Here is a 12,939-nt window from a genome sequence, read left to right as displayed (position 1 = left end):
CCCCACATTTCTATAGATCAGGGTGGGGAGCCTTTTTCAGCTCAAGGCTTGTATTTCCTCGAGTAGTAGTTAGAGCCGGAGTTAAATAGATGTGGCTTTTAATTTGGAACAGTGGGCTATATTCCAGAAATAAAAGCCAGAGGTTTTCTCTCTCCCCCCCCCTCTCTCGATCTTTTATTCAGGCAATTAATTGGCATTTTTCCAGTTCAAGGGTACATTCCAGCCAGTCTAAACACTTGGTATGCAGGAATACCAGTGAGCAGGCCCTGCTACACCCCCCCCCCCAGCGGGGAACTGATCCATGTCCCAGACTTTCTGAGGAGCCCAAGGACTCACTGGCAACCCTCCCCTCCAGGACTCTAGCCAGATGTCTGGGGGCAGAAAAGTACTGTTGCTGTGCTATCAGAGCCCAGCAATTAAAAAGGAATGTGAATTCAGTGGGGTAATGCTACCGGCTGATTGGATGCAGTTAGGATGGATGGGTACAGGTTGTTTCCTCTTTGCTGAGTGTCAGGAGTGCATGCAGGAGCCAGGCCCTGTGACCGGTAGGGCTTCATAGGACTGGGGCTTTCCTAAGTTTGTTCTGAAGAGGCAAGGCACGGCTGCGCAGGTGAGGCCAATTGGTAACTCACAGCACCTGGTGGCAAGAGCCGGGAAGAAATATAAGGTCGGCATTTCCCTTTGGCTCTTTGCCACAGCAACACACTTCCTGCCTTGCTGCGTTTGGCTTCTTGACCCCTTGCTTCCTGATCCTCAGACCCTTGGCATCTTGACTCCTTGTTTCCTGATCCTCGGACCCTTCCTGAATCCTGGCTTCTGGACTCCCATTCCTGCTCCCACCCTGCCGTCTTGCCCCTGGTCCCAATGTCCTCCCCTCCAGGTCTTTGACTGCCTGTAAACCGGACCTTGACACTGAGGCAATGAAGGGGATGCTTGAGATTTCAGCTGAGTAAGGCCAGTGGGAACTGCTGTTCTCTTTCATCTCTCCACACCATGGCAACCTTCCTCATCTCCCTTTCCTTTCAAGACCCCAGCCTGTCTCACAGCTGGGTTGACATCTCCATCAAACTATCTTCTACTACTCCAACGTCTTGTTCCTGGAGCCCAAGAGCATATACGTGAAATTAAGATTTATTTATTTTTGCCCCAACATGCATCACTTTACACTTGTTTACACTGAATTTCATTTGCCACTTTACTACCCATTCACTTAGTTTGAAGTGGTTCCTGGGGAGCTCTTTTTGTTGCAATGACCATGAACAATTTAGTACCATCAGCAAACATGGTCACCTCATGGCTCACGCCTAACTATTGATGGTTTATGAGTTAAAAAGCACAGGTCCCAATACCAATCGTTGGGGCATTCAACTTTCTACCCCTCTCCATTCATTTATTCCTGCTCTTTGCTTCCTGCAACTTAACCAATTTCTGTTCCACAAAAGGACCTCTCCTCTTATTCCTCAACTCCTAAGATTACTCAGGAATCTTTGATGAGGTATTTTGCTGAAAGCTTTTTGAAAGTCCAAATGCACTATGTCAACCAGATGATTTCTATCTATATGCTTGTTGAGACTCTCAAAGAAATCTAGGTTCATGAGACAGGACTTGCCCTTGCAGAAGCCATGCTGGCTTGGCTTCACTGAGGCTTGTTCTTCTATATACTTGGTTATTTCAACTTTAACAATACTTTCCACCAGTTTTCTGGGGAAAGACGTTCAGCTAATGCACACTGGATTTAAATGGGTTTTCCAGAATATATTTTACAGAGCAGCAACTGGTAGCCCTGAATAAAAAGTGCTCTCTTAAATAGTGCCATTTCCCTCCCTTTCCAACCCAAAATTGAAGCATCTGTGGCAATGGGAGTCGAAAGCAGGCTATTCTGAAGGCTGGAGCATGTGCCGTTGCATGGCCCTGTTTCTTTGTCATCATGGCCTTGCAGCAAATTGAGCAAAATTATGCTTAGACAGCTTCTTGATGTCCTTGATGTCTCATAATTCTGCCCATTTCATTTCTTTCTCCAGTCTTACAAACGTGCGCTTCATGTGGCTTAGTCACATTTCAATTGCCTTTGTTCAACATTTGTGTTATTGCTGTTACATTGGTCTGTACCTGCATGCATGTCCTGTTCCCCATGAGGCTATTTTTCCATTCAAGGCAGAATAATATTACTATCAGTTGCAAAGTCTGTAAAGTGGTTTTAAAGTGGATCTTACTTCAAAGCTGCTGAGACTGAAATTAGAGGAGCCATCATTTCCCACTCCTGAATTGTTGATAAACCATCTTCTGTCTCTTTCAAAGTAGTTGTCCATAGGATGAAAGTGACAGCCTGTGATAAAGGGCAGATTCAGCTCAAGATCATAAGAAGAAATTCCCTTTGATTGTCAGCTCTTCCTCCACTGCAATGCAAGAGCTTTGCTTTCGGTGAGCAAAGGATTTTTTCTCTCTCCTGCAAGCTACAGTGCAAGACATACCTTCTGCAGACAGTGCTTATGCTCCCCCCCCCCCCATTCAAAGACCAAGAAGTCATGCCACCTACCTCTTCTCTATTGGATGTGGTTTCTGCTACAACATGACCCTTCCCTTCCTTGCACCATCCTCTGTACTCTTCTCATAAAGCCCTGTCCTCTCCTTTCACATTTCTATCTCAATGACAGCATCTTCATAAGACAGCTACTGGGCTCTACCAGTCTTCCACTGGAGTTCTGCATGGTAAACAGCACATCAAATGTGACAGGGAGATGCCTATCCCTCAAACACAGTCAGGAAGATGTTCTTGGGAGCTGTATTTGTCTGTGGCTATGCTTAGTGATGCCTGTTGTCTTTGTCCATGGAGTTTTCTTGGCAGGGATACTGGAGTGGCTTGCCGGTTCCTCCTCCAGGTCAAAACTCTCCACTATGACCTGTCCATCTTGGGTGCCCTGCTCGGCATAGTTCATAGCTTCTCTGAGTTATTCAAGCCCCTTCACCACGGCAAGGCAGTGATCCATGAAGGGGACCATAAAGAAGGCTGATCGCCGAAGAATTGATGCTTTTGAATTATGGTGCTGGAGGAGACTCTTGAGAGTCCCATGGACTGCAAGAAGATCAAACCTCTCCATTCTTAAGGAAATCAGCCCTGGGTGCTCACTGGAAGGACAGATTCTGAAGCTGAGGCTGCAATACTTTGGCCACCTCATGAGAAGAGAAGACTCCCTGGAAAAGACCCTGATGTTGGGAAAGATGGAGGGCACAAGGAGAAGGGAATGACAGAGGATGAGATGGTTGGATAGTGTTTGCGAAGCTACCAGCATGAGTTTGACCAAACTGCGGGAGGCAGTGGAAGACAGGAGTGCCTTGCGTGCTCTGGTCCATGGGGTCATGAAGAGTCGGACACGACTAAATGACTAAACAACAACAACATGCTTAGTGTGAAAGAGAGGGAAGCTTTATGCTGCCAAGGAAGGAATAACCACCCAAAGTCATAATCAATCTGGCCTGTAGGTGGGTAGATGAACACTTTCCAAACCTAAATATGGAGATCCATCAGACCCTGAGCATGAGCAATCTTACTGACTACATTGTTTGACCAACTCAATATGCTCTTAGTGATGCATGATCAATACATTACTAGATGCTTTTGAATTCTGTAGCTGATCTTGCAAAGGGAAGGACAAACAGATTGCAGAACCATCTCACTGAGATAATTGGTCTGTCTCTAAGGAATTAGAACATCTTTCAGAGAGAACGATTCAGCATGTGAAAATGCTTAGATTTGTCAGACCTAGCTAGAGCAGCTTGAACTGTTCATTTCTTCAGAGGTTTGAGCATATAGCTGCTGGCAGGAATAATATGTAAAAATGCTACTTTAAAATGAAAATACATTTGTACAATAATTGCAGGGCAGCGGTTGCGGTAAGTGAGAATACCAGAGAAAGATTACTGTTTATGACAGAAGGGAGAAATAACTTCTTAAAATGTAGAATTACTTTCATTTCAAAAGTCATTTCCAAATTCTTTTCAAACATAAATGACTTTTGTTTGAAGCACGGAACACCACAAATCAACTGGTCGACAAAAGGGCCTGTCAAAAATGCATTACCCAGGTTTGCAGCTTAATCCAGGCATGTGATTTCCTTCTGGCCATTTTAAGCATGGCTTGGAAGAAGAAGCCAGAACCTCCTCAGGAACAATCAATTAAGCATTTATATTAGAGATTCAACTACCCTTTCTCCAACTCTCATCCATTCCTCATCCATTCCTCTTCCAAATTTTTACTTCATTTGCCTAAGGTATGAACTTGCTCACTGCTCTTAACTTTTCCTATACATCTAACACTTTTTCTCTTCTCCCTGTTTCCTGTTTCTCAGGCACACTCTGCTGCCTTGTCTCCTTCCCTCACAAAATGTAGTATTTTATTTAATTATAAGAATATTGATTAACCACCAGCTCGTAAGATAATAATGCTATGTACGATAAAATCCTTCAAACACCATTAAATGAGAAAATCATACGGTACAGAACAAATGACCATCACTGAATTAAATCAATTCTTTAGAAATACTCAGGGTGGGAGGGAGGAAACATTTTCAGCAGCTGATGAAATATCAGAATTGCAGGTGCCAGTCTGATTTAACTAGTACTAGTTCAGTTGGGCTGTAAGTCAGGATGGAGAATGAGCAGATTGGGAAACACTTTGTAACTGTTATGTACTGAGTTGAATAGGATCCAAAATGCAGCAGTCTGATTGGTCCTAGAACAATAGGATCCAAAATGCAGCAGTCTGATTGGTCCTAGAACAATGCAGCAATATGACTGGTCCGCAGGAGCCACCCAATCCAGCTCCAGGTGGAAGTGAATCCACAACCTGATTGGCCTACAGGAGAATCCTGGAATTAGCCAATCATGTGCAGCCCATTGTGTAAATAATGTATATAAAGCAGATATTGTGGGGGAACTTCCATTCCTCCTCACCACTATGAGCTGAATAAAGAGCATGAAATCCACTCTTGACTCGGAGTATATTTCAGTAACCCTTTCCCTTTAATATCTCAAAAGCCATCTCACTAAGCTGTCTTTTCACCTGCGGGGGGAAAGAAGATGCTGGGATACTGTGTATTTTCTGCTGAGAGTGGAAAGTACAGTGTTCTGTACGTTTTTCCTCACCAAACAAAAATGAAACTTAGAGTGATTTGGAGTTGGAAGAGAGAGCCTTAAGCTGCCTCCATGGCCAACCTTCCTTCACATTGACTCAGGCAATTTTTAAAAAAGTGGATAGAAGTAAATAATTCCACCCAACGTATAGTTTGAGCCTCACTTTCTAACCCTCATTTCCCCCTCTTTTCCTGCATCTATTGGTGCACAGTATATTGCTTATAACCTTTAAGATATCCATAGTCACAGACTTTTCTTTCTGAAGAAGAAATGGCATCAGCATGTTTCTAAAGCCTGCTCTGATGCCACTTGGCATTAATTTTTAAACACCTTTTCCTTTTATACTGCAGTGCAAATTGAATTTTTAGCTGCGCCCGGAAGAAAAAAAATGGTAGAACACTATATCTGAAATCTTATTTACTCACAGTTTTCATATGAGTATCTTTCCATATCATGACTTCAATAACGGATTTTCAAAGGGAAAAGTAATTATCTACTGTGGGAAGCAATAAAAGTTAGAGCTGCCTGTAAAAAAAAATAAAAAAAATCCGTTGAGGATATATTGGATTTGAAGGGAGTAGACAACATGGAGCCTTCCAGATGTTGTTGGACTCCAGTTCCCATCAGCCATAGTCAAGATGACCACTGGTCAGGAATGATGGGTCTTCAATCCCTATTCCACTGATGGAAGGCCATGGGATACCAAATGGATACAACCTGTTATTCAGGTCCCGTCCCCACCCCAGAAAGTCACCTTGTGGACTTGTATATATAAAAATTTTAAAAGCAGGATAGTAAGTGTCACAAGTAAATAAACAACTATTTTATTTCCAAGAGTTTCAGAATTATTGTTGGCACCTGTCTGTCATGAGAGACAATGGAGTCATAATTTGTCATACACACCGAATATGCCTTTATTGAGGTAAGGTGTACTGAGAATTGTTCAATCTTAGTCTCTAGAAATGTTTTAAAACAGTGTTTCTCTATCTCTGGACTTACCTTAAACTCCCTGCCACTATTTCCCCCCAGTAGCAACAATATGATTCAATTTCACGCTGTACTTAAAAATTAAAGGAAATTCCAGTTGCCTTGCTAAACTTATCTAAATTATTTTCACCTTTAATGAAATTATTTCCCATAAATTATTAGTGATAGCATGATAAAAGGATACTTGTGGTCAAAACCATACCATATTCTGAAGAGCCAAGCGCTTTCTGCTTTGGTTGTGTTTCTTTCCAGGTTATTTGCAGCCTGCAATAATATATTTTTGAAAAAAGTTTTTTAAAAAAAAACACCTGCAGATGTTTTATAAGCAGCAGCTAAGCTAAATTAAAAATGTAAGCCATTTTAAACACATTTCAGTTCACCATTTATATCTTAGACTAAGCAGATTAACTATTAAGAAGGGCTCAGAAACAGATTTTTTTAAATAAAAAAAACAGCAACTAAAATTGCTTACCATTAAGAGACCAGCTACCACTTAGGTTGCAATCCTGACCTCCCTTACCTGGGAGTAAGACCCATTGAATTCAATAGGACTTACTTCTGAGCAGACATTGTTAGGATCGTACTGTTAGTTACAAAGTATACTTATATCCCACCTCCATGGAATTGAATGATTCATATATGGAGTTTCCAAGGAGGTCTTCCATTCAGGTACTGAGCAGACCCAGATGTGCTTAACTTCACCAGCCACCTTGGGAAGGGGCATGGCTCAGTGGTAGAGCATCTGCTTTGCATGCAGAAGGTCCCAGGTTCAATCCCTTGAGTCTCAAGGTAGGGCTAGGAGAAAACTCTGTCTGAAACCCCAGAGAGCAGCTGCCAGCCAGTGTATATCAGGGAATAACCAGATGTTATTGAGCTAGATGGACCAGTGTATAAGGCATCTTCCAGTGTGCAGCTCCCATCAATTTCATTGGGATCTACCTGCAGGAGAACTGTCTGGAGGCTTGTGGCCAAAGTTTGGGTATTACGAATCAATAGTGGACTAATAGTGAAATCCTATCTCTTGAGTCACACCTGCTCAGAATGCAAGTGTTGGGCTGCCATATTTCAAAAAGTGAAAAAAGTTAGCTTTTAAAAAGGAAATATACACTTACGACTGGGACGTGGGTGGTGCTGTGGGTTAAACCCACAGAACCTAGGACTTGCCGATCAGAAGGTCGGCGGTTCGAATCCCCGTGATGGGGTGAGCTCCCGTTGCTCGGTCCCTGCTCCTGCCCACCTAGCATTTTAAAAGCATGCCAAAGTGCAAGTAGATAAATAGGTACCGCTCTGGCGGGAAGGTAAATAGCGTTTCCATGCGCTGCTCTGGTTTGCCAGAAGTGGCTTAGCCATGCTAGCCACATGACCCAGAAGCTGTATACCAGCTCCCTCGGCCAATAAAGCGAGATGAGCACCACAACCCCAGAGTCGGTCATGACTGGACCTAATGGTCAGGGGTTCCTTTACCATTTTTACACTTATGACATGGGGGTTGCCATACGTCCGAATCCCAGCTATGTATGGGGAATTACAGACATATGGGAATCCCAGCTGGCACAAGGGGAGCACTTTCCACAGAGCATGTTCCCTAGCCATCAAGGAGAGGATGATAAAAGCACAGAGGAATACCACACCAACCATCATGGGAACTAACCATCGTGACTAGTATCTATTGATGTTTTATTGACCTTCTTGCACTTTGTTAGCTGTATGTTTCAATGAGCAGTCTATAATCATTTAAATAATTAAATAGTCGTTATTGATAGCCTTATCTTCTATGAATTTGGCTGTTCCCAAAGCCTAGGGGTTGCCATACGCCTGGAATTTCCCAGATATATCCAGCATACTGCATTTGGAAGCAGAGTCCGGGTGGAAATCGTTGAAATGTCTTGGAAAATCTGGATGTATAGCAACCTGTGTTGGCAGTGTTGTTTTTGGTGATTTTTCTTAAAAATATCTCAAAGCTCAACAACTTTGCTCAAATATGGCAATCCTACCAACGCCAGCATATTTAGACTACTGGATTGACCTATAAACTAAATTTAACTTCTTTTTTGTTTACCCGTCTTCTCCTACCGTGATGTAGGATTTTAATCTTTGGGTATGGATCTGTTTTTGAGCAAATTGGATCAAGCACCATATTTTTCTTTGCTGCATCAGTACTCACATAGAATAACTCAGCATTTATTTTTATTAATGGTTCATTTTTTAAAAAAAAAAGCTGCTGAGGGACACTGTATTCTGTGATCAATAAAAACAGCATTTCTTTTCCATTGCTGTGGTGGGAATACTTTCTATTTTGCTCCTGCCAAGCTTAGATGTCATTTGGTTTTATTTCATTTTATTTTTGTTTATAGCTTACAAAAAGGTCATTGCTACGGGGATCATAATCTTCCAATAATTATGACATGTTTCCTTCCTCCTGTCCACCTTCTCATGCCGTGTGAGAAAACCAACACTGGAATTAGTTTCTAAGATTTTATTCATTGATTTCAAATGCACTCTGTTGTTTTACAAGATGACTGGGGAGCATTGTCCTATAGTGCACCCCGTGGAAATGTCTCTGTAGCTTTGAATGATATACTACACATACAGCTCAATTGGTTAGAGCGTGCTACTACTGATAAACGCCAAGGTTGCAGGTTTGATCCCTGTATGGAACAGCTGCATAGTCCTGACTAGATGATCCTCAAGGTTCCATCCAACTCTACAACTCTACAATTCTATGATTCTATATATAATCCCGAACAAAGTGGCTAGTTGTTGCTGGAGATGTCTCCTGTTCTGCACTGCATCTCCTGGCCCCCCTTCCTGTACATAGGAATCGACTAGAATATGTATGTATTAATGAATAAAGCATTTGTTTATTCATTTAGTGTCTGTCTGATGCCACGTGAAGTTCTCTGTATAGTAGTTCTTTGAGTTTTCCAAGAAATATTGGTCAGCTGTGATTCAAGACCATCTCAAATGGGACACTTTCCTGGAGGTGTGAGTATATCATACAGTGTCCCCAAACTTATTTTGGGATGCACACGCCAAATTCCTTATTATTTTGGCTATTATATTATATTCTTGTATTATATTGACTATTCTTGAAACACCCCAGACCGTATAGGGTTGTATTCAACGATACTGCTCCACACATGTCACTGACTTTTGCTTGTGCAACCAAATGTCCTCCTCCTCTCCCATGTAGTTCCCTGAGCATCTGCAAAATCTGCTCCAAAGAGTGGGGATGGGGGGACGGCAACAACAACGAAGAGTTTTAATAGAATAAAGGAGTTTAAAATACCAAATAATCTTCATTAAGTTAGCCAGCTCTCCCCTGGGACTTGACAAGAGGCCCAGAGTGTTCTTCCAAAACACCTGAACAAAATATGTACTATAAAAAGTCTCTCCAAGGAGATGCACTTAAGAGCCAAATGAATGACTCTTACAAAATATACTTGTTTATCGTAAGGAAGAAATTTTTTTCCTAACAGCAACAACACCAGAGTTCTATAAGAGAGCATGTAGCCCTTCCTAATGTCCACGGAAACTATATTTATATGAACCTGTTTGGCAATGAAATCCTCACCAGACGCCCTTCTCCATGCGCCCTATCTTTGGGTGGTAGCAGGCAGTGAGATGGTGCCATCAGGGTGAGATTGTTCACCTGCCTTCTAAACACTGAGCATTGCTGCCAGTTTTGGTGGAGGGGGGTAGCTTGAGGTGCAGTGCAGGTACAGCAGCAGAAGCATCAGATTGACTCTACACCTATACCTGCACCATGCCTTGCTCCCCATTCTCCTCTCTCTCAAGAACAAGCAGCAGTGCTTGGTGTTCAGAAGGCAGGTGAGCAGCACTGAGCCATCTGCACAGCCTCACTGATCACTACTGTCTTTGGGGATAAGGCAGGTGACTATCAGACAGGGTGGACAGTATTCAATATACACATTGTATCAGCACAAGGATTTCCACTTGCACAACAGAACTTTCCCCTCCATTCCCTACATAAACCCTGCACTTTCCCCATCTCCACAGGAGCCCCTGGGGGCATGGGGAGAGAAGAGGGAAGGGATGTGCAGCCAAAAGTCCTTGCACTGAAGGAATGAGCTAGTTGAATGCTGCCCAGATTCACTGGATCTCCCATATACAGTAGCCTCTAGCTTATAGTAGTGGGCTCCACCCTCTACCTTGGTGCTGACCCCTGACACTAGGCCTAGGTGGTGCCACAATCATGGCACTTGTTAGACATATTTACCTGGTACCATCATCATTGTTTTTAGAAAGCAGGCTGAATTTGTTAGTTAAGATTTAAATGGTGATTAGGATTTATTTATTTTTGGCTGTGATTTCTTGCTGTTTGTATTTTTATTATCACTGCTTTAAGATTTCATGAATACTGTTGCTATTTGCAACCTTTTCTAGTTGTATCTGCAAGCTTGAGGTCTTTTATGGCGGGCAGGCAGGAAATAATTCTTCCTTTTTTTAATTAACTAAATAAATGAGGAAACTTAATGATAACCTTTCCCCCGCTGGTGTACATCAAGGCTAGCTTTGTATTCTAAACATGCTTGAAACACAGCGAAGTGGCTGCATTCAATTATTCCTGAACATTATTGATGGTCTCACAATATTGCATTATGAAAGACTATTAGTGGATGAGTGGAAATAAATGAGCTACGAGTCCGTCGCAGGGCAAGTGATAAATGCACTGGGAAGTGACAGATCTGACGTGGCACAAAAAGTTGTGAATGCTTCAATAAGGATAACGTAATGTAAACTGCAGTGGTTAACTGGTTGGTGCAGGAAGGTTGCGTGCATTGCTGCCATTTACTAAGAGGAGGGGTGAGACAAGGGGAAGCGTGGCATGCTGTGGGAGCAGTGGCAGGAGCATCAAATTGACTCCATTGCCATGGCTGCAACATGCAAAGCTCCCAGTACCTCTGCTCTCAGTAAGAGGCTGCGACGTTCAATGTTGGGAAGCCAGGTGCACAACCCTGCCCTGCCAGCATTGTCCCGCCAACCACTGCTGAGTTTAACCATGCCAATGTGAGTCCAGGGGACTGTTTGACTGCTGTCTACAAGACAGAAGTCCCCACTTCAAGAGAAGGCTCTTGTCACCTCCCTTCTCTCAAAACTGAAAGCGACAAAGCAATAGTTTGGAAATGCCCACAACCTTATAAGGGCACTTATATAATCTGTGGAGTGAGGAACCTGTGACCTTTCAGATGTTGTGGGATTCTGACTCCTATCAACTTCTGTCAGCATGGCCAATGGTTGGAGATGAGGAGAGCTGTAGTCCAGCAACATCTGGAAGGCCATCGGTTCCCCACCCCTGCATGATGCTATGGTACCCATGCAAGTAGCACAATGGGCTGATACAGGGGGGGGAAGTCTGTGCATCTTACATATGCCTATCTAGCCCTTCCTCTTAATGTAATGCAAGTTATCCATGTTGCCTTGCACAGGTGAAGGGGGCCAGATGAAGAAAAGGAAAAGGGGCAAACATGGTTCTGTTGAGCTCTGTGGATAGCTTCCACATGTGGGTACTGCCCATATCATAGGCTTGGATTATGTCAACAAATTTAATGTGGCCTGGGCATTCATAGGTCTACTTCGTCAGAAGCATGAAGTGGACAGTTGAGTTGGAATGGTGAAGATGCAAGAAACTGCTATGCAAACTGAGATTTGCAGAAATGATTGAACACGTGCTAAAAACTAGGGATTGACTCTACATGCTCAACCTTGCCAGGAACGGCTCAGTTCTCAGAATAGAGTCCACAGACTCCAGAAGAGACAGATGGTATTAAAATATATTCAGACAGTTATGTTAAAATGGCAAGTGCACATTTATAATATCCTGACCTAGACTTGGTCCCCAAAGTTCAGAATCTGAATAATATATAATTCCCTGATTTATTCCTGGGGATTAAACTATTTTCTGAAGTGCTTTTATTATGAAAAATGCATCAGATTACAAATGACATTAATTATACCAAAAAATAAAGTCTGCTATTCTTCAACATATATTCATGTTCATTGGAAACTCCTCATCAAACTATATTTCATTTTACAGTCTGGGAGTCAATAGGATGCAAGAAGTTCACGTCGGAATATTGTGATTTGGGGGGCAAAAGTGGTCATTTCCCTTGGGGTTCCTGGAAGTTACAGCAGAGATTTTTTTGATATTTTTTTAAGTCCGTGAAGCACATGTGTTTGAACACAGATCTCTTTCAAATGTTTCTATTTTAGATTGCAACTTGCCTGAGTAGCAGTTTCTGTCTTCAGATCCTCATCTGGATCGACACCCACCCTGTTAAAAAAAAAAAAAAGCAAGCAAGCAAATGGTGAATGCAGGAAAACATACTAATTGTGAAGCAACTGCTTCTCTGTAAGAGAGCAGATAATATGAAAACAACCTAAAACTAGCAAAATGTTGAGATAAAAAATTTTCAGGAGATGTGTCCTCCCAGTCACCTATAATTACATTGCAGATTACATTGCTATTGAAATGGATGTCAGTCAACAAGAGTGCAAAACAAGGGCCCAGGCATACCTAGGCTTTGGTGTTTTCTTGCTCTCATGGTCATAATACCAGGCTGCTTTATAGAGTAAGTAAATGATTCCTTTGGCGCATCAATGTTTTGAAGCATTCAGTCCCCTTTACTTAGACATGCACTAAGACGTTTTGGTGCCTGAGGCAGACGATCCAAAGGGTGTCTCCCATGTTGGTAAAACATGTGATAATGAAATTAAAAATTAATAAATGATGATACACTAAATGATGTTTGTACAAAAAAATCTCGTACTCGAGCTGGATAGCTTCATCTTGTTTAATAG

At 42.4% G+C, this 12,939-nt stretch overlaps 1 protein-coding gene across 1 annotated transcript in view; it reads right to left on the bottom strand.

Annotated features, from left to right (window-relative positions):
- Positions 1–12,939, bottom strand: part of SLC9A9 (solute carrier family 9 member A9) — a 258,450-nt gene that overhangs the window by 49,076 nt on the left and 196,435 nt on the right. Inside the window, exons 13-14 of the mRNA XM_028731220.2 lie at positions 12,364–12,412; positions 6,302–6,381 (exon numbers count right to left, since the gene is read on the bottom strand). Coding sequence (XP_028587053.2) covers positions 6,302–6,381; positions 12,364–12,412 — 129 coding nt within the window. The remainder of the gene's footprint in view (positions 1–6,301; positions 6,382–12,363; positions 12,413–12,939) is intronic.

The sequence above is a fragment of the Podarcis muralis genome, chromosome 6 (genome assembly GCF_964188315.1).
Source record: "Podarcis muralis chromosome 6, rPodMur119.hap1.1, whole genome shotgun sequence".
NCBI classification, from domain to species: domain Eukaryota; kingdom Metazoa; phylum Chordata; class Lepidosauria; order Squamata; family Lacertidae; genus Podarcis; species Podarcis muralis.
Note: the sequence above shows the minus strand (reverse complement) of the source record. Positions and strands in the feature narration are given on the sequence as shown.